Genomic DNA, 27,284 nt, shown 5'->3' on the forward strand with positions numbered 1-27,284 from the left:
TGTAAACTGGTATCGATAGAGACTGAATTTTCTTTCCCTTCTCTAGTGCACAGCTCTAGGAGTTGATATATATTCTGGTGCTCAGCGAAATTCCTTGTTTAATTTTATTTTTTCCGTAACTTTACAGAATCATTGAGTGTTCATTAGAGTGACATAGAACTCCTTGGTTGTGAAGACTAAAAGGAGCGGTGGTGGTTTGATTACTATGCTTATGTTGTGAGATACCTGATGTGGGTGCTGGGATTTGAACTCGAGTCCTCTGCAAGAGCAGTATGTGTTCTCACACCCAGAGCCATCTCCAACTATTCTCTTTTTGATAACACACAAACCTTACAGAGTGTGGGCTAGAGCAGGGCTGGAGAATTGGATTGGCGAGTGAAGTGTTGTATGTGAACATGGGGAGCAACCATTGGGACCCAAGGATGGTGGCTGCTAGTTCTTCTGGCATAGTTTCTGTCTTTGCTCACCTATGTTTACTTAGACCAGAACATAAGGTCTTGTTCTTTGTAAGTAAATCCATGGCAAGACCTAGACTTGGGGTTCTAGTCTCAGAAGCTTTGTATCAGATCATGCCAGCATTGCCCCTTCCCGTGCCCCTGGTGCTGGGGATCAAACCTAGGGCTTCACACATGGTAAGCAAGTATTACACCATTGACTTTTACCCCCATTCTTGATGCCTTTTGTTCTGTCTTAGCTCTGCCTGTGCCTCTTCTGAACTTGGTGCACATTCTCTGGTTTGAGAGCTTTCCTACTCAGCCTGTGCTAATGCCTCTCTCTGTGCTACTGTCGATCTCCACACTAGGATGGCTGCACCTTTCTCTCCACCTCTCCCTTCCTGTAGTTTATTTATGGCTATGTTCATGGCCTTTGTTTTCTGACCTACCCTGTATGACCCACCCTGATGGTCAGAGTTAGATTCCATTGTGGTCTTCCTAGCTGCCTGCTAGTCAGTGGTCAAAGTAGATCTTCTTAAGTAAAACTAAAATAGAGAATTAAAATGCATACAACACTACCATGGACTCTTGGTTACCCTTGAAAGGTGCCCACTAAGGTGCCTAATAATTCTAACAGGTATTTTCGGGGTTTTACACTGCTCACTGTATGTGGGTCCTCTGGGATCTGTCACATGTATGTGACACATGTATGTGACACATGTATGTGATGGCCTTATTTTATTGCTGCTTGGCCCATTCTCCTGGTCAGCTAAATGGTTAGCAACTTTTTGTTGCTGTTTTTGACAAGATCATTTAGAAATGGTCACCATATTGAAATGTGGGCAATATAGTCATAAAGATGGCTAGTAAAGGTTCTCTTGATTCTCATAATAGATGAGAAGTAAATAAACAAAAAAAATGGTTCGTTTAAAATGCTTAAATTTTAAGATCGAGATCAAGGGTTCGTCTGCATGTGGAGTTGGTAATTGTTGTGTATGTACCTAAACAAGTGTACTTTACTACGAAAGCCGCAGGTTGGATTGGTTTGTTACTTTAAAAGAACAAGTTCATACTGTACTAGATTAGGACTTATTTTGGGCAGACTTTGTTTTGGAACCCCAATGGAAAATAGAGTTTAAATAGATGGTGGATTGTTTTTTTAAAACACTTTATAATAGGGGTTGGGGATTTAGCTCAGTGGTAGAGCACTTGCCCAGCAAGCACAAGGCCCTGGGTTCGGTCCCCAGCTCCTAAAAAAAGAAAAAAAAAAAAAAAACCAAACAAACAAACAAAAAAACACTTTATAATGCCTTAATATTTCTTGATGGTCCTCACCTCCAAATAACTAGTCTCATTTCTCTTTTCACCATGAGATAATAGTAAGTATTCCTTTTAAATGCATGTTCAGAACCATGGCCAGTGAACAAGGGGTGAAAACATTTGTGGCACTTCTCTGCTTGGATACCAAGTGTCTTCAAAGCCTATTCTCTGTCTGTTGGTTCTCTTTTGTATGCTGCTTGAAATATTGGAAACCCCATTTTTTACATGTTACAGTTTTTTAGTAGGGGTCTTCATCACGGCTGATAATTAGATCTAGTCCACATCACACCTAGCCACCTGAGTTCAATCCCTAGAACCCATGTAAGGTAGAAGGGGATGCCACAGAAGTGTCCTCTAACCTCCACGTGTGTGCCAAGGCACACGTGTCCACTTGTACATCATAAGTACACAAGAATGCATGCACACACAGAATTAGGGACTGTTAAAGTGGCTTTTTAAGGAAAATGAATTCTGATACGTGACGTTTTCCTGTCGTGTCTTCTGACCTATTTTAGAAAGGGGGAAATGGCAAACACCAAAGTCTCCAATTAAACATTCTGTAGTTTCTAACTTTACATTCATGTTCTTCCCATCGATCCTTTCCTGACTTACATAGGGAATACATTTAGAGATGAGCTAATTTTGTGACAAAAATATGTTCGTGTAGAGTATTACAAATAGTTTTGCTGTGTACTTCAGACCGCGGGGTGAGTTAAATTTGGGTAAGAAATATTCAAGGTGAGCTTGGTGCAATGGTGTACACCCCCTAATCCCAGCACCTGAGAGGCTGAGGTGGGAGGGACAAGAGTGAAAGCGAGTCCAAGCTAGAAACAGAAAAGAAAGGTGGGCAAAGGTAACATCAACATGCCAAAACAAAACCAGAAAAGAAAATGTACACAACAAGGAGAAGTGCTTCCCTTGTGCTTACGTGGCCAAGGTAAGCTTCCTGGAGGGAAAGGGCAACGTTTGAGCATGTAGAGGCGGGTGAGCAAGGGAAAGTGGCGGAGGGGCCAGTGCGTACTAAAGTGTAGGCTGTCAGAATGGGATACGCTGGGAAGTACAGTTGTGAGGTTTATAGAGAGACTGAGCATGTTACACTGGAGTGTTTGGCTTACTCTGAAGACACTGCCATGTTGCTGAAGAAATGTTGACTTGAGGAGAAGTGGATAGTGACAGAAGGTCACTCGGTGCTACAAGTTAAAGTAAGGCAGCATTTGATAGGCAAGACTTGGAAGGCTGTTCACTGTAGTCATTAGTATTTGATATAAAGCAATGGTTATCAAATGCTTCATGATGCTACAACCCTTTAATAAAATTTCTCATGTTGTGGTGACCCAACCATAAAATTGTTTTCACTGCTACCTCATAGCTGTAATTTTGCTACTGTTATGAGCTGTAATGTAAACATCTATGTTTTCTAGTGGCTAGGCAACACTAATGGAAGGACCCACCCACCCAGGGGTTGTGACCCACAGAGAATGAAAGCAATGGCTAAGGTGTAATGCCTAAAACCTGAGTCCTGAAATCACCAGATGCAAGGCTAGATGTTAAATGGATGAGTGTGATTGTTTGCTTAACTGTGGGGGCATATTGAAGCAGAAACATATGACCATGGGGGTTGGGGGTATTCAAGATGTTGAGGAGGTCAAATGTGTGTTAATCCAGAACAGATTAATATCTGAACTAGTCCAGAGGATAAGGAAAAAAATACCAAGTCCCAAACTATGTAGTTTTGTTAACTGTTTCCTACAAAATACGCTTGCTTAACATTTGTAATTGTTTTGTAGTGTAATACTTAAAATAAGGGTGAGTTTAGCTAAGCAAGCTCTCCCGTCAGATCATCCCTAGTTTAGTGGTTTCCTGCTGTGTGCCTGCCTATCTTGACTTGGACTTCACTGAGGAAGTGAAGAGGCCAAGAGAGTGGGGTTTGGCCTTATAGACAGGAGGCAGAGACTGAGAAGAAGGCAGACATTGCTAATATAGCTGTGAACAAGACAGTTTCCCCCTTCATGTGAGTGCTCATACACAAATACAGATTTATATCTGAAGCACAAACGTGTGCGATATTTCAGAAGAATGCTCAATAGGTAGAATGATCAGTGAGTATAGAGGGTGTGGGGGCAGAAAAGAAAGCTGAAGGGAGAGGGCTCAGGATGAGGAACAGTGGCAGTAAAGGTAACAGTGGGCTGGTGTTACTGACCAGTGTGGTTTTCTTTCTTTCCTTGCTCTAGATGGACAGCTCCCAGTTGATCCACTGTCGGGAGCTGGTGGCATATCACCTTTCTGCTCTGCAGTCTTCCCTGCCTCTAAATTCCGTTTATGTCTACCGTCCCCTCAAGCACACCCTGGTGACCTGTGACAAAGGAGCGTTCAAATTACATCCCTCCTCTATCTCAGGCCCAGATTTCTCCAAGGACAACAGCAAGCCAGAAGTGCCAGTCAGAGGTCCAGCAGCCTTCCACCTCCATCTCCCTGCTGTCAGTGGGTGCAAGCATACCTCTGCTAAACGGAAAGTGGAGGAGATGGAGGTGGACGACTTGTATGACGGGATCAAGCGGCTCTATAACGAAGACAGTGGTTCCGAGAATGTGGGCTCTGTGTGTGGCACTGATTTATCCAGACAAGAGGGCCATGCTTCCCCCTGTCCACCTTTGCAGCCTGTTTCTGTCATGTAGTTTCAGGTGTCACCTTCCAGTGCACACTAAGGCTGACTACTTGGGGTGAGACTAGAAAACCAGGAAAGGCTATAGAGAAGGGCATGTGCTTTATCAGACTGAAGTGAGCCAGGAAAAAAGAAAAACACTTATTCTTTTGTGCAATTACTTACAATTCAACATAATTTAATATAAAGGCATATATTTATAAACTCAAGATCCAAAATATATTTAAAAGTAAAGCAAAAGTTCTTTGTACTATGTCAGTTCCACTTCTTTGTTAAAATAAGTTTGCCCATGTCCAAAAAAAATTTTTAAAAAGTAAATGTTTAGGGGAAAGTTGCAAACTCACAGCTAGGAACCTTGTTCATGTTGACCTCTTCCTCTTGCCTTTTCTTGCCTCGGTTGAATACTTCATAAGTTGTGTGCTTGTTGATTTGTGTATTCTGACTTCACTGAACAAGTAACACCCACCTTTTCTTTTAAAGTAATTCAGAAGGCAAATTATTTTTTGTGGCAGCCATGTTTAATCCACGGTTCAAGTGTGTTAGTCTGAAAAGGGCACTTTGAAGCTATCCCCATGAATCAGTGGCAGTAGGAAAAGTTCTCTTATTTTGTCAGTCTTATTTTAGTTTTTAGTTTAAAAAGATTACTATTGTCCTTTTTTGTTTATCTTGAAGCTTAAAAATGGCATGTAATTAGGACATCTTAAGCATTTTGACATTTATATAAAAGAATTTCTGATAAAGTTAATATATCCAGGTGCTCACCAAAGAAACATGTATGTAACATATAAGTAGATTTTTGTAACTGATCTGTTTTCACTCATTTATAATCAGTAGAAGCAACTGTCTAGATATTGGGGCAGCCCTGATTGGAGTCTAACTTATAATTGAATTCAGTACCCTAGTTTTATATTGCGCTATTAGGATTTTCTTTATAAGGAATTTTTCCCTTGTTTTTCTCTGATTGGCTTCTGGACCCTGAGCTCCCTTTGCAGTCTGAAGATGGCACTGCAGTCAGAACCGTGTACTGCTGGGAAAGCCTCTGGTAGCAATAAAATGTTGTCCTTAACCTCTGTGTCTGTAGGAGTGTTTTTGTTGCTTTGTCTTGCTTATGAGAAGATACAGTTTCTGAATCTTAGGCACTTTGTTTTCAACTAAAGAAACAGAAGCTTAAACACGAACTTGTGTGACTGTACTATAAAAGATGAAAGGGGTTGACTGGAAGTTTCACATTTGTAGTATTTTCTTGCTTGTGGGCTAGAGGCCTTATAGTAAACTGGGATTGCTGATGAGGCAGGCTCAAGCTTACAGTTAGGTAGTTTCATTTTTAGCCCATTGATTTTAAGTTTAACAAAGCAAGACTGTCAGGTCAACATCTAACATTTAGAAAGTTGTGGAAGACTTTTAGCTGCTTTTCTATGACCTTGAAAATCCAGTTGCGGTAAGCACTAAGTATGCAAGGATGGGAGTTGGCAAAGACATGAAAAAAGAGTTTGTATGCAAAGGATTGGTCCCACAGATATGTAGTATAAAACCATACATTCTGATTATCTTTCTTGACTTTGATTTATGGGAGCTTTTTGTTCAGAGTTCAGTGTGTTCATAATGTGAATGAGGCTTCCCTCCACACACACACTTAGATGGGTCTGTCTTTAGTCTGCATATCTAATCTCGAATCCAGAAGCTGCAGACTGCAGACGTGGGAGACAATAGGACTTGAGCTGCTCCATCTTCAGGTTCCTTAATTCTGATGGTGAACTGGTGCTGGCACGCATCTGTGGTCTTAGCTACTAAAGAGACTGCTGAAGAAGACTGCTTTAGCCCGGAAAGTCTAGGCAATAGTGAGACCTACAGTGAGGCTGGATGGCCCAGGTTCAAATCCCAACACCCACATGCTGCTTCACAACCAACTGTGATTTCAGTTCCAGAGCCCCCAGTGCCATCATCTGGCTTCCGTGGGTATTTACGGACATGGCAAGCCGGACACCTACATGCATCACAATAACAGACTTTAGTTAAGTTTGGGGTATTGTTTCCATGGGACAGACACTCAAGTGGATTCTTGGTTTGGGTTAGCGGCAATTAATACTTGAGAGCTACTCTCCTTTTAGCTAAACCTAGTAAATATCCAGAGCCCTCAGCATTCCTCAAAACCCGTCCTTAGAGACTTGAGCCTGAGACTGAAATAGCAAACACTGACTACTGTAGATCCTCGATGAAGATGGTCCCTACAGTTCACTTGGTTCCTTGGGGTGATTGTTGCCTCCCAGTGGTTGGGTTCTCCAAAGGATGGGCTTAGTAGCTAATGTACAAAAAAAAAAAAAAGGAACCACACCAATGTATTTACAAGTGAAATGAGACGTTATTTGTCCTCTGAAAGCTGGGCAAGTTGGTTGTTGGTGAACGGAGTGCTTTCTCTACCAGAGGAAGGGGAACTGGGATGGAGTTGTCCATATCCCCCACTGAAAGGTAAGATGCAGGTTTTGTTAGAGGTCTCCTGATACCATGGTTGGCTCTGCGGGAAGCTGATGAGAACCTAGGCTACCAATTTACTGCTTGCCTGCCCAAGAGCCTCCCAGCCTCGAGAAGAAAATTGTGGTTAAGTAGTTGATGCGCCTCCAACATGCTTTCCAGGGGAAAGGGAAGAACATTGTGCCAAATGTTCTCACCAGCATCCTCTAGGGTAAATACCCTCAGATCATAGCCCATTTCAAGGTGGAAGGATGTTTTTTGAATGATGTTAATTACCTTCTGCGAGGAAGTTCTAACAAGAGTTCTACTTCTGAAAGCTCCCAAATTCTTGAACCTTTAAACTATATTAATGAAGGGGTTGGGGATTTAGCTCAGTGGTAGAGCACTTGCCTAGCATGCGCAAGGCCCTGAGTTCGGTCCCCAGCTCCGGAAAAAAAAAAAAAACTATATTAATGAGGTCTTCTATACCCATTACTAAATAGTGCTTTGGTTTTCTGGCTACCAGATGTGGTGTTCTGAGGAAAAGAAAAAAAGCATTTTTTCAACCTCGTGCCCAAGGTGAAACCGAGCTGTCTGGGTTGTGCATCAAGCATCCTGTGGAGTGAGTTGTCTGTAGTCCCACAAAGGAGGCTAGAAATCAGTAGAACTGACAGGCGTGAAAGTGGCTTTATCCCAGAATGTTGCTGCTGTTGGTCTGAGTTGGATTAACCAGTCATTAGGGCACGAGAGACGTGTGCACACATGTAGCACAAAGTCATTAAGAAATTAGACTGGAAATTCTCTATTCTGGATAGACTTGGTTTTATGGCCTTTTGGATATACCGATGGAGGAGCAGGCCAGAGATTAAAAATTGCCTGGCCCAGATCTGTTACATTCATTGAAAAGGTAAGAGGTGACCAAGAATGTTGTATTGCTATAGAAGCTTTTGGGTTAAGGGTAAAAGGAACAACTACCTCTTTATTACCTTTAGTATAACCTTTATAGCCTATCATGTGCCAGACTGTTCAGCCTACTGTTACATGTAGCTAAGCAGAAGAAAAAAGCTATCTCCTCTCTGCACAGCAAACTTGCTGTGCATTGAGTGGAAACGGCTTAAGAGTAGGGCACTCCAGAATGAAAACCAGTAGCAAACAGCCTTGAAAGGAGCTTGTGGGAGGATGGAGCCCTAGTGGTTTTCAGACTAGGTTTGTCTTTGATAGTTGAGTAAGACATGGCACCACCTCCCTTTGCTCCACACTGGGTGTGATCGGGAGGAACAGAGGGGAAGTACGAGTAAGTGTGCCCCTACGTCCCTAATGCTCATGGCCACATGGCCCATAATAAATAAAGTACCGGGAAGGGGGAAAGTGGATGCAGACAGCTAGGAGAGCTGTCCCCACAGCTCTGCAGAGAATGTGCACAGCCCAGCTTCTTATGGAATGTTACTCAGTTTCCTCATACATTAAGTTGTGCTTTGTGAGAGGACAAGCTCAGGGTAACAGCCCCTGTTCCATTCATTTGGGAGCCACAATTGTAAGTTTCTGTGCTGGACTGGAAGGTTCCACCAACAATGATGCAGAAATGGACATGTTCTATGGACATCCAGATTGCATAGTTACCAGTGAGGCTGGAGAGGGAGGGAGTGGGCATTCAGGCTCACAATCTTGTCACATGACTGCACATGCATTCCTTTGACTGACCAGTCTGGGTATGACAGTTGCTTGCTAGCGACTGTCGTGAACAGATATAAGGACTAGGTATCACTATAAGCATTCAGCACAGGGATCTTTAAAGAGACAATGCCCTGTCAGTCTCCATGGCGAAAGAATGGCTAGCTGCAAAGCAAGCAAAGGCTTTTTGTGTGGGTCATTAAATACTGTCACAATTGTGTATTTATTAGATGTCCAGAAAAGTTTATCCTGCAATCTTTTTCAGTGGTGAACAAAAAACAACTAAGAAAGTTTATGATAGGTACCATAAACTGAAATGTTTGGATGTTTGATCAAACATAATGACATGCAGGCTTTGGTTGGGGGGGTGGGAGTATTGTTTAACTTTCTTTTTAAATTTCCCAGCTCAACATACACTAATCCAGGATATATTTCTCTTTCATAATGGACTATGTTGGTTTCAAGTAGACAGCTAGACTATACTCGGATAAGCAAGTATTTGAAACTGAGTAATTTTTTTTTAAAGTTTGGGGGAAAAATAAAAAGGCTATTGCCCACAGAAACAGGTTCTATGGCCAAGTCTTTCCCACAGTGTGGATGAGGATAAGCCAGTGCATTTATTGTTGCTGGTGGTTGTCCTCAGCATAATGCCACAGCAGGCCCAGAGGACCCACAGTCATGTGAAACAAAATGCCAGGCCAGTGGCAGTCAGTCTTAGAAAACAGACCACAAGGTACTTGGCCAGTGATGTCCACAACTAGATTCTCTATGGTCACTGAATGCTTATCACCTTGGTCTCAGAACCAAGGGCAGAACAATGAAACTACACACTCTCCTTAGGCAAAATCCTGCCACCTGACCTGACTTCTAAACTTTGCTCAAACTATGACTGAAACAAAATGCTTTTTGAAAACAATGAATGATGGTTAATAAAATTGATATTAAGTGATTATAAGTTAAAGTGAATTTCAACATGATTAGTGGTTTCAACATGACCTCATGTCTAACATAGCACCAATATATGCTGGCATCAGAGTTTGTACCACACCTCGTCCACTAGTCACAGCACTAAATTTTTGCCATTGCATATGGTAAAGGGGCATCTGGGCAGCTTATTAGCTCCAATGAAAACTGCCTTTACTTACATTTAGAAATACTTTGTAGTGTTAACAAGCCGCTTGCTAACAAACTCATGCAGTTGCTCTGAGGGACCTCTTCCTGAGAATAAGAGCAGCAAGGACTACTGTGTCTTCACCGGCCCACCGAAGCACTGCACCTTTCTCACAGAGGGCACCACTCAAAAGGATTCTGGCCAAATGCAACTGGCACCAGTGGCATGAACTACCTCCCACGGAGGTAAAAGTAGCTTAAGGTACAAACAAGCAACATTGTAGACAAGTAGTGAATGTGGAAGGTAACGTCATTGTTTACTGCTAGGAATCCGGAAGTTGTCTTCTGTCTGAGAGGTGAATATTATGTGTCCTAGTCCTGAGCCTGACTTGGCACAGGCTGCTCAGCATTGGAAACCTCAAGCTCACTCACCAGGCACAAGTGTTTTAAGATATGGGTGGATTCTAAGTTTTCTGATGCAAATGCTTTGATTCCTAGCAGGCCTTTTGCAGATACTGTGGAGAGAGCCACAGGAGTCCCTCTGAGAAGATAGGAACTGATCTTACCAAAGTGGTTACCTGGGAGGGGACATGTACATGTTTAGTGTTCATTTCATGGTTTGAGAAAAAATAAAAACACCAATGGACAAGAGTGAAGCAGAGCGTCACAACAAATTCAAAGGCAGGAATGGGCCAGATAGTATTTTAAGATCTCTTTAAATATAAATTGAGCCCCAGAGGCAGAAAAGTCATTTACCCAACACTGGCACAATTCAAACATAATTAAGACTTGTAGACCAAAACTCTAGTAACAAAAGGGGGCATTTTCAAATTGCATCTAAGATAAGAACATATTAAACATAATTCCCCCTTGAATTGAGCTGAGGATTGCCATAATTTTTGATACCAAAAGTTTGAATAACAAATACAAAACGTAGGAGTGGCTAGTTGGAATCCCCCGTCCCCAAAATGAGCAGAACTTCCTCCCCAAAGAACTTATGTAAGGGATGCAGGTAACAGTCAAATAAAAAATGGTTCCTGAATTTAAAGGTAGGATGCCCACTTCTTTCTCTCAAGAGGCAGATGGTCAGCTGAAAAATAAAAACACCGTATCAATAGGACGTTCCAGAGGGAAAACTGCAGGCACCTCTGTGCATGCAATACCTTTCTTTTTTTTTTTTTCCTTTTCTAAAATCCCACACCAGAACAACCCACAAAACCAATAGGAGGCAGCAAGGGTTGCCCCGCTCTGATGACCTGCTAAGAGCTTTAGATCCTGATGGGGTTGGTGAAATTTGCCCATAGGATAGAGACCAGGGGGTACCTTGTGCTATGTTTGCCCTGCAGGTGATGACAACCTCAAGTGAGGTACATGCTCTCTTCAGTCCATAAGGTCTTAGATCAGGAGGTTCAAGAAATGGCAGCTAATAAGCAAGAGGATTCCAGCCCAAGTCCCCAGGTTTGGGCCTACATTTTCTATTCCACTCTTAATATTATTGTTATTTTTTTTGGTAGTTGAAGTCACTTCGGTAGCCACTGAGGGTGGTGGTTTGTAAACAGACATTGACAATTACAAACAGCAGTGCAATGTTTGACCCAGACTTTAAAGAATGGGAGGCGATGGTGGAGATGAGGTAACTCTTCCCCAACTCGTGAACAGACAGCTCCCGCTCTTCTAATGCTGTCCATTAAGAGAGAGTAGGGCTTGGCAACGTGATGGCTACATAAAGAAGAAGCTACAGAAGAGAAAAAAGAAAGGTTCAGATTCAAATTGATTCTTAAAGCCAAAAAAAAAAAAAAAAGCACTTCTCTACAACCAGCTGTGAAGGCAGTAGTCTGTCAGTTAAAAGGCCAGTGTCGTCAAGCATGGCTTGGGGAGGAGTGAGTGGGGTAGCAATGTGGTCACCCAGGGCAAGGGAGGGGAGGATGCCTCTGCTGGACACTGAAGGTCATCGACGACGTACTGGGCAGGCAGGGACAGGAGAACGAGTGTGGTGGTGAGAAATGAGAGCCACAGGATGGACACCACAGGGCAAGTGACTTGGAGAAGCTGGGCCAACCAGCAACACTGAAGTCCACCACACGAGGTAAGAAAGCAGGAGACAGCAGTCATCCCCATTTCTTTATGTGACGTAACAAGCACGTGTATGTACATAGGCATGTCAGGCAGGGACTGGAAAGAACTCACAAACGCGCACACAGAACAACGGTTGGGTAAAAATATATTTCCCCGCTTTAAGTCTTGGCACTAGTGATATATGCATAGGTCCCTGGCACCACACTACATTAACAGACACCAAGTTGCTCGGCAGGATGCTGAGCCCGCACTTCCATACTTGTCGGAACAGTATGCTTCACATCAATACAATTATTTTAGTTCATAAAAAAAAGACACGTGTCTAACATGCAGCTTACATACATGACAATCTGCATTAACACTGAAAGATTACACAACAGTTTAGAAAACATTGGTTATCTTCAAACAGCAAAAAAAAATGACAATTCTACAACTACAGTTTAAGGCATTATCAGCATATTTTAAAATCAAGAAATAGACAAAAGTTCTAATGCTGTTCACAGCTTAATTTTCAATTTATTTTTAAAAATTCCCTTCATACCTACGTACAAACTAGACTCTGAAGGTCATGATTCAGCTAACGACTCCATAATAAATGTTCTGTCAATAGAACTAGGACTTTTTGGAACCGGACAACTCCAGACACTTGTGAATGGCAAAGGAGAGGGATTCAGATGGACAGTTCTGGTAGGACCACACAGAGACAGTACTATGTGGGTAGGGGACGCCCGAATACCAACTCTGCACAACACTTAGGGGTGTCAGAAAAGTGAGAGGACAGGATGGAGAGGAAGCGAGAGCTGTTGCTGGTGAGTTGCAAAATAAAGGAGGAGGAAAACAAGAAACCCACACCCAACACCAGGTGGAAGACTGTCCCTGGCTGAGAGGGAGCCCTTTGGACTGATTCACACAGAGCCCAGACCATGCGGTCATACCCCACAGCGCGGATGACAATTACAGGGGACCACAGTCCATGGGCAAAAGATGCAGAGAGGCCAAAGAGTAAAAAGAAGTGGCCATTGTGCATCCAGCATAAAGGAGAAGCCAATAGACTGAGATCCAGAATGTCGGAGCAGAAAGTCTGCCTGGCAGAGACATCTTTTCCTGGATCTTTGTCCTGCGGGTGGTGGGAATCTTTCCCCAGCTTTATGCCCTCTACTTGACTTCTAGGATGCTATATTCAACAATGGCTGGAATCAGTAATCAATTCCCTACTTCCTCTGGAACCAAGAGAAAGCCTAAACTGTGGGGCAAAATATAAATGTGGCCGGTATAGATGTGTTTAGTATAAAAAAGGAAAAAGAATGACTACTCAGACTGTCAAGGACACCGTCCAAAAGAAAACCTCATCTGCCCCATTTGTTTTCCCTAATCTGAAACAGAAAGATCTGAGTTCTTACTCCTGTACTTACATGCAAAGGCGAAAGCACGTCCAGTTAGATTTGAGAGTATCGTTTATTCCGTGCAGAGCCAGGGACTACTGTGGAGAAAGGTATAGACACGGAAAGAAAAGAGCAGCAGTAACCAGCTACTGGAGGCTTGGGAGCAGTGGGAGGAAAAAGGTTCAGAGGCAATGCTTTTCTTTTGTAAGCTTTAGGATTCTCTTTCTTGACTTTTTATTCCCTGACTCTCCACAGGACTTACTTTAGTATGAAAAAATTGATGCAAAAAAATTTTACAATCAATAATTTTGGCATCAAAAAAAAAAAAATCAATTGTTTCTGAACGGATCTTAAAAGCTTTTAGGGATGCAAGAAATCGAATGCAAAGGGGTGTTTTCTATTACAAGGCACAGAAAAATAAAAAATAAAACCCCCAAACAAAACAAGCTCACACAAGCAGTGGCTGGAACAAGCAGACAACACCAATGCCCAAGCTCTTGTGTGGTGCCCGGTGAAAAAGCAAACGCAGCCACGGTTAGTCAGCATGCCGTTAGTACCTGCTGCTCCGCACAGCTAGAAAAATGGAAGCAAAGCCCGTGTCCCTGTAGGAGCTCCTCCCTCCACCAGTGAAGATGGTTTCAGCTGCTGCTGCTGCTGTCCAGTCTGGTCTACACCCAGTGAAGCCTAATTCAGTTTATGAAAGGCCACTTACTGCTTCTTCTGATGCAGAGATGAAGTAAAATATAAGAACTTGGCTGGGATCAGACGGGCTGGCTGGACAATGCTTTTATAAGTGTGTGCGACAGGGGAACGCAGCCTGCGTGATCCCGTTCACATGTAACTGGTGACGTGAGAGGTGCAGAGAGGGCCTGGGTTCATGAGAGACGACAGGGAAGAGCGGAGATCTGGTTAAAAGGGAGGCCAAGCAAGTGACAGGAGGAGTGGCAGAGAGAGGAGGACAGGACAGACAATTGTTCTCACACAAGCAGGCAGGCAGGACATGTCCTAGCTCCTGAGTTAATCCTCATCTGGGGTAAGTTGAGAGAAACTGATGGACCCAAGAGTCAGAGCAGGTCACAGTGAGGAGACAGTAAGGAAAACTCCTTAGCGGCAACTGAGTTTCAACATCAGCAAGGAGCTGGACTGGAGGCCGGTATCAGCCTAATTGATCTCTACTTTGAATAGTGGCGGCACTGTCCGATCACCCCCCTGCTACCGTCATCCTTTCTGTATTGCAAGTTTTCTCATGGTGATTCATGAAAACTTCTATTAGAAGTAGAATCCGCCTCCAGGTCTCCCGTCAGCCTTCTTAAAGCAAAGCACCCATGTGGCGCGCGCGCGCGCGCGCGCGCGCGTGTGTGTGTGTGTGTGTGTGTGCGCGCGCGCGTGTGGAAGGGGTGGTGAGTATATAATGTCCTTAATAGAAGATTCTTTAGCTAAGCAATACCTAATGAGGGGGTCTTTAAGATCTGGACTCATGAGGACACCAGGGACTCGCCGGTGAGGTGAACGGAATCCTGTTTCTTATGCCAGTCTGTAGCTTTGGGCCTGCTGGACAGTGGGCACTCAGAGGCAGACTCCATCCCTAAGACAGCCTGAGCAAATCATAGGCTTGGGCCAAGTAAGCAAGCGATTAAATGAAAAAGCTGGAAGAGGGGGAAAAGCTGTCTTGGACGCTCGCTCATGTTTCTGCTGACTTTCTTGCCCACCTCTGGTTTGTGGCAAGTCTAAAGAAGGGACGATGAATTCAGGGGTTGGGCAAGCATGAGACGCACAATTAAGAAAATGCAAGTTGTTGCCATGGCTACTCAGGGTTTTAGCTCAGCTGCTGAGGCAGTGAGTTTTCCCTCCAGACATACAGGTAGTTATTTTACCCCGCTTTCCTTGGTCCAAAGCGACATACAAGTGACAGACATGCTTCCTGCTGCCACTTGGAACAGGCATACAAGGCAAATCATCAACTTTCCAGAAACAAAGTCCAGCTGCGCGTGCGCTTGCTGACGTCCCCTGTGCTAGTTTCCCACCACCTGACATCGTTCAGTAAAATGAGCTAAGTTACTGGTATCTGGGGAAAGGCTGAAACAATGAATCAAACAGGACACAGATGACAGAGGTACGCTACTACTGCCAAAGCAGGTGAATGCGGGAGCGTCCTTGGCTTGCCAGGCCTTTATGCGAAGCTTGCACTGCAAGTTAAAAAAAACAAAACAAAAAAAAGTTAGAAATGATAACAAATTAAATGAAAAGAAAACCAGGAGCGCCGGCACCAGCATTCAGTGGTGGCGAATGCTCATGCAATGATTATGGGACTGAGAGAAATTAAAAGAAAAAACCCCAAGTAGCCTACAGGAAAAGCAAAGAGAACCTTGAACCCTGAACAGAGAGCATGTGGCTCAGTTTCCTTATGCGTGGAATTTATATTCATGAGTGACCTTGAAACCGAGGCAAGGTCCAGTGGAAGGATCCACTGTCTCGTTTGTTTCTGCGAATAGCGTGACACTATCGTCTGTAAGGAGTGAGAGTGCGCTAGGACTGAACAGAAACGTCATCTTGCACTTCCAGGCTGTGGGAGGAGTCAGAGAATATACAGTGGGTATCTTGGTACGGACGACTTGGAGGAGAGAGCTAAAGTAGCTTGCAAATTGGAATATAGTGGATGGACGGCATGCTACTGGTCTAGCTGGGAAAGGCTGAAAAAGAACACGGTTAGAACTACAACAGGCCAGGAACTTTCTCCCTCTTTAGCACCAAAGCAACGCCAAACCGGGGATCTGCACGGCTAGTTTTTGGCAACTCCAAAACATGCAACTTCATTGCTGAGCAAAACCAAACCAACAACAAAAAATTTGTTTAAAAGAAAAAGAAAACCAAAAGAGGTGAGCTGTGGCAAGTGCAGTCATCACAGGCCAGTTTAGGATGGTGGCGCTGACAGTCTTCTCTGGGGTCAGACATGCCCCAGCAAATGTCTCCTGGCGACCGTATAAATGGTTTTCAGGAGAGGGACAGTGTCCACTAGAAAACCTGTTCTCAGGGAGTCCTACCACAGCAGTGCAGCCCCAGACATGGGAAGTGGCTTGGTGGCCAGAGATGGCAGAAGGTGAGGTCCAGCTAACAGCAGTGGAAGGGTTAGTTCTACTCTGTAATCTTAGGAAATGTTATATACTCTCGTGCCACTCTCAGGTCAAGGGGAGGTATAAAGCCTTACCTATGTTAAAAAAAAAAAAGGAGTGCACTGTTAGAATAGGAGAAAAGGGGTTTAAAACTATTTGAAAGTGGATTAAGACTGGCAGAGGGGTGCACAGTGGATGGAAGGCGTCCCTCGGAAGCTTTCTGCTCAGCACAGCCAGCTCCTAAGAGGCATGGGTTAAGACTTGCCCCTGCTGCAGCTATGGCCAGGAGAAAGAACCGGCCTCTTTCTTGGTTGCCTGGTTACTGTCCTTCTGTGGTCCTCTCTAGCCAAAACCTTCCACTGGTAATAAGAGGAATGACTTTTTTTTTCCTTTTTTGACTTTTTTTAAAAACAATTCAGGCCTCCAACAAGCCCTTGCTTTCATTATACAAGCAGAAGCTTGGAAAAGGTAAGAACCAACCGACACAAGAAGCACGGTTAGTCACTGAGCCTGGTGATTACTGTGAACCAAGTCTAACACCATCGATAATAAATGAGAATACATAAATAAAGCTAAAATAGATTTTAACACAGATGTCATGTAAACTTTAAAAGCATTATACACTGGTAAAGCCTAGGACGAGGAGAAAATAGGGTCGCTTGTTCCACAGCAAAAGATGTCCATCAATAAACCAAGTTTTCTGATGGAGGGACAATAATGATCGGTTCTTGGAATTTTTATTGCTAAAAGGCACATCCAGTATACAAGAAATATTGTTTTTTTAAACATTGCTGGTCTTTTATCAACATTTTTAGTTTAAAACTTGTACCTCTACCCACTTTAGTGCTTCAGGGTGAGAAGACCTACCCTTTGGGCTTCCTAAGCAGCCTTTTATACACACACTCTCCATTCATTCATTCATTCATTCATTCATTCATATTCTCTCTCTCACACACACATATACACATACACACACACTTCTGTAGTTTTTTTTTTTTCCAGATAAGGAACTTCCATCAAGGTTCAATGCCAAACGGCTTTGACTCTGGCTTGCCTTGTGGAGACGCCATTCTCAGTGTTAGCTTTTCCAACACATGGAGAAACAAAGGATTGTATTGAACTAGATCACCGAGGCAGTTGTTTCTCCCAGAATTAGCCCACTAAATCTGGGCTGCTGGACTCCTTTGGTGACTTGGATCTACACCAACGCCAATTAAAGCCATACGTTATCTGTGTGGACCACTTCTGTTACTGCTTAGACCCTTTCCTGTTCCTTTGTCCTCTGGGCACATTTCCTACTGCCACAGAGCTTGCAAAAGCACTGTGTGTAGAGCATGCTTTACTAGTCTTTTAATGTCACCACCATGGTGCAAAGCCTACAGGTACACTGCAGTGGCCTAGAGTAAAGCCCAATGCATGAGCGCCAGGATTAAGTGACCACAGCACTGGGCTGGCTTGTCAGCCCTCAGTCTCAATCAGGATTGTGTAGAGACTGAACCCTAAGGGCTACATTTCTCAATGAAGGAAACTTCTTGCTTGCCCAAGTCCTACCATTTTTGTTGTTACATAGCTGCCAGCTTTTCTCCCAGCACCTTAGCCTCCAAGGACGAAAAAGAAGAACCCTAAAGAGGGCTCCAGGGTTGCCCTTACAGTTAGACTAGCTCAGTAGGTTCTAGAAAGGAAGGTGGCATCCCAGGGCATCCCATGGTTGTGGAGCCACGGAAGTTTTCCAAGGGCTTCCTTGGCACCATATTCATTAAACCCAGAGCTACACTGTCAAACACTACCTCCTCTGCTTAAGGTGACTCAATGAACAGCTCCAAACCACAGAAGTACAAGGAAGGGCACTTCTCAGCTAGTTCAGACAGCTGCTACTGGGGTGCCATAGGAGGTGACATCTGTGATGACCTGAGAGAGCACCTAGCCCTTTGATACTCAAAACCAAGGCTGTATGGCAACTGCTCTGTATGGGGTGCAGGGGTGGCATGAGGGTTGCCAGGGCTGTGCTAAATGGGTGGGCATTTTGGTTGACCTTCCCCATACGATAATCCTCCAGATAAACCAGCACCCACCAATTGTTGTTTGGAATATAAAATTCAGTGGCTGGCTCGCTGTACTGCCTAACAGAACAGAGAACCCATGTGAACAACTGCAGTTTTTAAAACGCTTTTATCAAGAGTCCCGAGAAAGCCTCCAGAGGCACTAAGAGAGCCGGTCTGTCTTCTCTGAGTCTCCTAGTATTGCTGCAAAGCTGCTACGGAAGCTCACAGGCCACTGCTATCCTGATTGCTCGGTCACCATAGTGACGTTTATAAGTTAATCCTTTAAAAAAAATACCTCCAAAACCTCTGTCATCTTCCCTGCACTGTAGAGAAAAATACTTGCTTCTATTTTTCCTGGCGGCAGACCAGTTTCCAGTCTGTATGTAGGAAAGGTAAACATGCAAGAGGAAGAGATTGTTAGCGTCCCCAGGAGGCGGGCGACACCTGCTTACTTTTTCTTATCCTTGTCCTTCTTGGTCTGCTGGGCCCCAGACTGCTGGGCCTGCGACTGCAAGAGCTGAGCCGCCGCCTTCTTCTTCTGGAAGTTGCTCACCTCCTCCTCAAGCTCCTTCTTCTTGTCTTCCACCTTTTTCTTCTCCTCTTGGTGAGTCCGCTTCAGGAGGTCAAACTTCTCATGAAGCTGGGAGGAACAAAGGAAAATAGGTGTGACAAAAGGAATCAAACATCCGTGTGAGCCCGGTGCAGAATCAGGACATGCAGCCCATCAGTGTTCTTGCCTTGTGATGGTTTGCATAGCAATGGCCCCTACAGGCTCGTGGACTTGAATTCTTAGTCATCATGGAGTCATCATGGCATTGCGTGAAAGGGACTAGGGGGTGTGGCCTTGTGGAAGGAAGTGTGTCACTGGAGCCGGCTTCCAGGCCACGTCCCTGTCTTCCTGCAGATACATGCATGTGAAAGTCTCAGCTACTTCACCAGCACCAAGCCTGCCTGCCTGCCTGCTGCCATGCTCCCCTCATGGAAGAGTTGCCAAGGTCATGGTGTCTCTTCACAGGACAGTGACCAGGACAGGTCTGACGTATCTGGAGGAGGAAGGTGTGGATGCTGAGCCCTAAGCATTTCTGTCATGTGAGCTCATCAGGGTGTGGGTGAGACCATAATGCAAAGCCTCCACTGTGTAGCTCCTTTAGTTGTCTGACCCCCAAATCTCACTAAGAAACTGAGGAAACTCGGAGCTGGAAAGACCACGTGATCAGAGTTAGAGACCTAAGAACTGGTTCTAGCCCTGTCTACCGCAAAAATCACTCAGCTTTATGGCTCCTGGTTCACCATCTGCTAAATGGGGACAAGAATATTTGGCCAGCACTGCTTGCCTGGGGGGGAACCACTCTGTACCACGGAGAAGTCTCATTAACCGCAGCGTGCTCTTAATGTGCCAGCTTCAGCTCCTGGAGGCCAGACCGCTCACCTCTTTCTCCGCCTCCTTGAGCTCCGCCTCTTTCTCCTTCACTCTCATGACAAACATCTGTCTCATCTCCTCCTCCTTCTTCTGCAGCTCTCCCAGGAACTCATTCCTCTTTGCTTCATATGTCTCCTGGAGACTATTAAAAATCACAAAGCAAGACAGGGCATAAGACAGCATCATACATTTCAGTTCATGCCATTTCTCCCTCTCGGATTCCAAAAGAAAAACCTTGCCACCCTAAAGCTCACATCAAGAGTTTTATTATTTATGCCGAGATTGCAGAAACAAATACGTCGAAAGCATAATGCAATGCTGAAGGCCTGCGGCTAACCGGACAGGTCTGTCTGTCTGTCTTTCTTCCTTTCTTTCTTTTTTTGAAGATTTATTTATTTCATGTATATGAGTACACTGTAGCTGTCTTCAGACACACCAGAAGAGGGCATCAGATCTCACTACAGATGGTTGTGAGCCACCGTGTGGTTCCTGGGAATGGAACTCAGGACCTCTGGAAGAGCAGTCAGTGCTCTTAACCGCTGAGCCATCTCTCCAGCCCACCAGCCTGGTTTCTTACATGAACAGGCCAGCCTAGCATCATGGGTGAAATGAGTGGAACTGGAGTCCACCAGAGCTGTAATTATGGCCTCAGCAACTAACTGACCTTGGTAGGCACAGCTCTCTAGCTCCCTGCACAGGGCGTCAAGCACAGTGACACCCTCATGGGATAAGATCGTGCACATGAGTCAGGCATTACTTGGGAAAAGCATCTGCCATTCGGCAGTGTTCACTCATCTCCCTCTACCCCCCAAAGGGCAAATGGACTTAGCAAGAAGGCCACCTTCCAGAGCCGGGGCAGAAAACCCAAGAGGCTCAAGCCATGTTACAGTTTTAAGTGGTGTAGGGAGGAGTCTTAGTTTCACTCTGAATCTTGTACTCTTCCCTTCTGCAGAACTCAGAGCCTGAGTTTCAGGATGAAACTGTATCTCTTAAGTCAGAACAAAGACATTCATAGAGAAAGCGCCTTTGGCAACACAAAGGACCCCACCCCTGCCCACACACATACCGGACTACAAAGAAGCAGTAGCTGGTGTCTGATAGGTACTCCCTTCTCTCTTCCCAGTTCATCTACAACAGCTCAATGGTAACAGCCTACAATGGTCTACTTTGAACTCAGGCCGAATTTACCCTAAGGGCCAACTATAGACTCATTGATAAGTGGCTATTAGCCCAAATGCTTGAATTACCCTAGATGCACAGAACACATGAAACTCAAGAAGATGACCAAAATGCGAATGCTTCACTCCTTCTTTAAAAGGGGAACAAGAATACACTTGGCAGGGAATAGGGAGGCAAAGTTTAGAACAGAGGCAGAAGGAACACGCATTCAGAGCCTGCCCCACATGTGCCCCATACATATACAGCCACCCAATTAGATAAGATGGATGAAGCAAAGAAGTGCAGACCGACAGGAGCCGGATGTAGATCGCTCCTGAGAGACACAGCCAGAATACAGCAAATACAGAGGCGAATGCCAGCAGCAAACCACTGAACTGAGAACAGGACCCCCGTTGAAGGAATCAGAGAAAGGACTGGAAGAGCTTGAAGGGGCTCGAGACCCCATATGAACAACAATGTCAACCAACCAGAGCTTCCAGGGACTAAGCCACTACCTAAAGACTATACATGGACTGACCCTGGACTCCAACCTCATAGGTAGCAATGAATATCCTAGTAAGAGCACCAGTGGAAGGGGAAGCCCTGGGTCCTGCTAAGACTGAACCCCCAGTGAACGTGATTGTTGTGGGGAGGTAATGGGGGCAGGATGGGGAGGGGAACACCCATAGAGAAGGGGAGGGAGGGGGATTAGGGGGAATGTTGGTCCGGAAACCAGGAAGAGGAATAACAATCGAAATGTAAATAAGAAATACTCAAGTTAATAAAGATTAAAAAAATAAAAAAATAAAAAGAAACGTCTTGGGCTCAAACTGGGCAATCCCTTCCTCTACCAGTAGGTGGCAACCTGGCCTAGAGCCTCACCTTCCACCATGACTCAGAGTTATCCTTCCACTCATCCCAAACTTTCTCCACCATGGGAGGGGGTGTGTTGATCTGTTCAAAGGGGGGCAACTGCTAGGGTACTGAGCCTACCCTTTCTTCCACATTAATTCACTTATCTATTCATTTTACATTTACATCCTGATCACTGCCCCAACTCCCTGGTGCCCCACCCTGAGCCTACCTTCTTCTAAAGTGATTTTTTTTTTTTAAGATTTATTCTATGTATATTACTGTCACTGTCTTCAGACACGCCAGAAGAGGGCATCAGATCCCATTACAGATGCTTGTGAGCCACCATGTGGCTGCTGGGAATTAAACTCAAAACCTTGGAAGAGCAGACAGTGTTCTTAACTAATGAGCCCTCTCTCCAGCCCCACCACCCCCCTTTAAAGTTTTTTAAACTTTATTTTTATGTGTATGGGTGTTTTGCCTGAATGTATGTCTATGCACCTGGTGACCAAAGAGGCCAGAAGAGAATGCCATCCCATGGAACCGAAGCTGGAGATGGCCTTGAGCCGCCATGTGGGTACTGGGAATCAAACCCAGGTCCTCTGCAGGAACAGTCGTGAGTTAGCCATTAAGTGGTCTCTCCAGCCACCACTACCCTTCTCCCTTGCACATTTTGCATGTCTGTCCATCTGTGATATGGAAAATATCAGATTTCCTAAGTGTTTTCCTTCCCTACCCTCTGTCAGAGTTGTACACCAGTGTGAGATACAATGAGAACCTGAGGGCTGGAGAGACAGCTTGGTGGTTACACTGATGGTCACTCTTCCAGTCCCCAAGTCTGGTCCCCAGCACAGTCATCAGGTGGTTCACCTGTAATTCCAGCACCAGGGGATCTGACACCCTCTCCTGGCCTCTGTGGACAGATGCTTGCACACAGGTATGCGGGTACACATACAAACCCACGTGCTTTGTAAAGAAAAAGTACTTGAAAATTTTTCAGCTAAGAGTCTGAGGAAGTGAAATCTGTGTACAACAAATGAATGGAGGCAAATGTTAGCCAGCAGCTGCATCCTATGGGTCAGGCACTACATATGCCCCACAAACATAATTAGGATCTAAGGCTCAGAGGCCAAGGAGGCAAGGATTCAGAAAGACCTCCTTTCCTTAACCACTAGGACTTCAGGCCGGTTGCTTACACTTTCGGCTATCTGAATGCTAATCCTTGTAAATGTGGGTAGCAATACCAACATCCACAGCATCCCGAGCTGAGATGACAATGAAATATGGTTATCCCAACCCCTAATGATTAACCACCCTCTCGCCAAGCTACTGAGGTTCCAAAGCTTCAGTCCAGCCACTCTTGCCGTGGTGCACAGACACACCACTGCCTGAGACATCTGTCTGCTGTGCAGGCTCCTACCTGAAGGGCTTGCTGTCAGGGTCAGTGTCCTTGAAGCCCATCTCCTCGAGCTTACAGCGCCGATACAACTCGTAGTGGCGAGTGTGCGTCTGCTCTCGCAGGTCCTCCATGTTCACTCGGATCAGCATCTCCCTCAGCTTCACAAAATCACAGTGGTTTTCGTTCTCAACTACGAGAAAAATAAGCAATGGAGAGGAAGGCCATCAGTAGTGATGTCATTGAGAAGCAGGGGGAAGTTCCAGAGGGCGTGTTGCCACCCCTCTTGAGATCTAAGATCTTGAAGGCATACAGGACATCTTGCTGGCTCCTCTGTCATTCTCAGGAAGCCCTGCTGAGGGTGACAAAAAGATGGTGCCAAGGGAGGGACTTCACAATCTTTCCTTTACCCTTCAACCACTCTGCCTGCCAAATCATGACTCTTCCCCTGCAGAGGCAGAGGTCTGGGTTTGGGATACAGCTGACGGTCCAACAGGGGTAGTAACATCTGGCTCCAAGGTCAGACCCATGACTACCACTCCATGCTGTCCCAACCCAGCAGTGCTTAAATACCACCATTCTTCCTAATTACCAGATTTTTGCTGAAACAGCATTTCCTTGGAAAACAACTTTCCCAGAGACAAGAGAGAAACAGGTTCTTTCCAGCTATCTGACGCTTTGCTAGTGAGACAGTCTTTGTGAAGAACAGTTTCCTCTTACAGGAGCTTTTACTAATTTCCTAAAGAGCCTGACATCTTGAGGGGCTGCCTCTGGCTCAGGGCTGTCTACCTGCCCCATCGACGACCATTTCTTTCTTCCTCACATCCATGGTGGTTAAGCATGCGGGGTGGGGGTGGGGAGGGTTGCAGGAAGCAGGGGAGGGAACAGGGGTGTGGAATGGAGTTAGTGGAAGTGGGGCAGACAGCCCCTCCCATTCCCACATGACTCAGGTTGCCACCTCCTTCCACATCGTGGGGCGGGAAGAAAGATGGCTGTCATTTCTTCATCACAGGAGCTCACATAAGAGCCCCCTCCCCCATGACAGAACATACCCTGCACCACACCCCAAGGGTACTGCCTGGCCTTCGCCATCTTGTTGCCAATCTTCACCTCTTCGGTACTGCCAACCACTGCAAATGGGAGATGGACCTGTCGGGAGACAGAAGAGGTGAGCGGTTATCACACAGCACCATGCAGAGCTCCTGACCCCATCACTAGAGAGGGGTCCCTTTCCTTAGAGGCAAGAGAAAAGGCGGTAACAGGACAGCCAGGGGTGACTACAGTCTGGTGGATAACGTCTATGGATCATGCTCTCCATGATCTTGGATTCTAGCCGAACGCAAGCTAGATTTAAGGAGCGACTTGAGCTTGACCTCCATGTCATCTGTCACAGCTGACATTCTGACACACTGTGTCTATCGAGTACTTAAAACATGGCTTGTTGAGGACGTCAGGAAAGATGGGTCAGTGGTTAAGCACACCGGCTGCTCTATGAGAGGAGGAACTCTGTGAAGGCAGACTGGGGGGCAGCATTGGGGATGTAAATTAATTAATTAATTAAGAATAAATCTATTAAATATAAATATATATATGGCTTGTGGTATCAGGAGGTTCACTTTTAAATTTCATTTACTTTTAACTGATTCACGTTTAAATTTTAAAACGATGAAAGCAATGGAAAATACCTTCCCATTAAATATTAAATTGATTGATGAGCAGGCCTTGGCAGCTCTGAGCTCAAATCAAATCTTAAGACAACAGTTTTATGTTGGTAATGCAAGTTTTAGGAAACATCATCATAGGTAACTGTCTACATATTAAAAAAACCTCTAAAGCATGTTAGGAATAATGGGACCCTTGGACCTGCCTCTTGACTGTAATCTGATGACATGTAAATGAAGATCATTTGTTTCTGATGAACCTGAAGTCTGACTTGAGGCGCAAGGGGGGGGGGGGGGTGCCATTAAATGTAAACGTTGGATTCCAGAGACCTGCTCCGGAAGCATCACATTGGTGAGATCTAAACGGACTGTGCTGAACTTCATTTTATTTCTACCCAACACTGTTTTCCTTCCTGGCTTTGCAGTGGTTGGGTAGGGTGGGGTGGGGCCCAAAGCCTTGCACAGGTGAGAACATAGCCGAGGCCCAGCTGCAGAACCACTTCAGACAGGCTCATTGGGACACGAATTCCCAGTTAGAGACACAGTATTCCAAAGTATGGTGTCCAAGACAACGGCCTCTTCCGCACTGGGTTATCTGGTAGTTATGACTACATCCTGAGTGTGGGGGAGAAAGCTGACTGCTTTCTATCAGCACACAGGAGTAAGGAGACCTTGAGAGCGTCTTTGAGAAGTACTGTTTATGGTTTCCTGTCCACTGTTGAGAAGGGAGACAGCGTTTTCAAGATAATCAGGCCGAGTTCACAGCTCAGGCTGCAGGCATGGCATTCTGTGTGATGTTCACGATACCTGAATTTCCTAGTCCAGGGGACTCTGGAGCAGCAGCTGTGCAGCAGCTCCTACTGAGGCCCAGAGTTCTGCTCCCAGCACTCACGCTTCGGGACAACTCACAACTACTCCAGATCCAAAGCCTCTGGTCTCACAAGCACATATTCGCAGACATACCCATTCACGTGATTAAAGATAGACAGGGTAGGACTATGTAACCTTGGCTGGCCTGGAATTTGCTAGAGACCAGACTTGCTGCAAATGCACAGACCTATGCCCCCCAAGTGCTGGGATTAAAGGCGTGTGCCACTCCGTAGAAGTAAGGAGAAAGGGATCTTTCTAGGCAGCTTGACATATCAACCCAGGAAACAGTTCCCACGCAATGTGACAGGAGCAACCGGCAAGTCTAGATTTAATAATCAGTAAGTATATGAGATGTGAAATAGGGAGGGGTTCTGTCAGTGAGGAGAAATGGGTCAAAAGGGAGAGGAGTATGGAGCGGGATGATGGATAATGGAGGGTAAGAAACCACAGAGACCATGCTTCCTCATGTATGTGACTCTACATATAAATGTATGTGTGTGTGCGCACATGTGCATGTGTGCGACAGGAAACCAAAAGGGAAGGAAGAAAACTACCAAGTTGACACCATGTTCAACATGACTTGGCATCTTGTTCTAACTGGGGCAACAAGAGAATTAAAGGTCAGACACACAGACTTACTGCGGTGGTTTGAATATGCCTGTCCCAGGGAGTGGCACTTGTTGGAGTAGGTGTGGCCTTGTCGGGGGTGGGCTTTGAGACCCCCCCTCCTCTCCAGGGGAAGACAGCCCTCTCCTGGCTGCAGGTGGACCAAGATGTAGAACTCTCAGCTCCTCCTGCACCAGGCCTGCCTGGATGCTGCCATGTTCCCGCCTTGATGATAATGGACTGAACCTCTGAACCTGTAAGCCAGCCCCAATCAAATGGTGTCCTTTGTAAGAGTTGCCTTGTCATGGTGTTTATTCACAGCAATGAAAACCCTAAGACAGTGTACGTGGAAATGCGAACACAGAGGAGTAGGGTCAGGTAGAAAGTGCACATTGTCAGTCACACCTACTACCATGCAAGGCCTGGAACCTCAGCACAGGAGAGGGGCGAGCTAGTAGGAAGTCTCTGTAGGTGAAGAGTGACCTCATGAAAGGGGGTAGCTGCTAGGTTTTGCACACACTAGTCAACTGTTGGTACACTCATACTTGTACACACTGTCAGCATTCACACCAAGACTAGAGAAAGGTTTTCCATTCTTCTGAGCCTCGTGGTAGAGAGAGGGAGAGAGGGAAAGAGGGGGTGCGGAGAGAGGGAGAGACGGAGAGGGGGGGGAGAGAGAGAGAGAGAGAGAGAGAGAGAGAGAGAGAGAGAGAGAGAGAGAGAGAACTCGCAATGCTGTTCCTGTGGATCTGAGACATTGGCCTTTGGTAGTGCCATCCCCCACATCAAACAATACACATTCCCTCAGGATTTCAATAGCTCCTTACACACTCACTCAGGGCTTTCTCAGCTCCCCACAGTTTGGGGTTAATATGAGCAAAATACTATGATATATACTTTTGAAAACCATTATTATGTACCCAAAATTAATTTTTGAAAATACTTAAAACTCCCAATAGGTAGATAAATTATGGTTGGGAAAATAAGCAACTGATTCAGACATGGTAATTTTATGCCCATAATCTAGCACTCAGGAGGCTGAGGCAGGAGGATCAAGAGTTGAAAG

General features: G+C 45.2%; 2 protein-coding genes across 18 annotated transcripts in view; one reads left to right on the forward strand and one right to left on the reverse strand.

Moving 5' to 3' along the window:
* The window catches only part of Ccni (cyclin I), a 22,690-nt gene extending 17,208 nt beyond the window's left edge, over positions 1–5,482 (forward strand). For 2 of the 3 annotated variants that reach the window (NM_001105998.2, XM_087582418.1), the window contains 1 exon segment: positions 3,986–5,482. In NM_001105998.2, coding sequence (NP_001099468.1) covers positions 3,986–4,429 — 444 coding nt within the window. In that variant the 3' untranslated portion in view covers positions 4,430–5,482. 3 annotated transcript variants of the gene reach the window in all.
* Positions 1–27,284, reverse strand: part of Septin11 (septin 11) — a 147,064-nt gene that overhangs the window by 53,538 nt on the left and 66,242 nt on the right. For 2 of the 15 annotated variants that reach the window (XM_087582876.1, XM_087582878.1), the window contains exons 6-10: positions 24,134–24,230; positions 23,106–23,274; positions 19,685–19,817; positions 18,708–18,895; positions 4,932–10,735 (exon numbers count right to left, since the gene is read on the reverse strand). In XM_087582876.1, the coding sequence (XP_087439002.1) occupies positions 10,732–10,735; positions 18,708–18,895; positions 19,685–19,817; positions 23,106–23,274; positions 24,134–24,230 (591 nt within the window). In that variant the 3' untranslated portion in view covers positions 4,932–10,731. 15 annotated transcript variants of the gene reach the window in all.

Source organism: Rattus norvegicus, chromosome 14, assembly GCF_021556685.1.
Source record: "Rattus norvegicus strain SHRSP/BbbUtx chromosome 14, alternate assembly SHRSP_T2T, whole genome shotgun sequence".
NCBI classification, from domain to species: domain Eukaryota; kingdom Metazoa; phylum Chordata; class Mammalia; order Rodentia; family Muridae; genus Rattus; species Rattus norvegicus.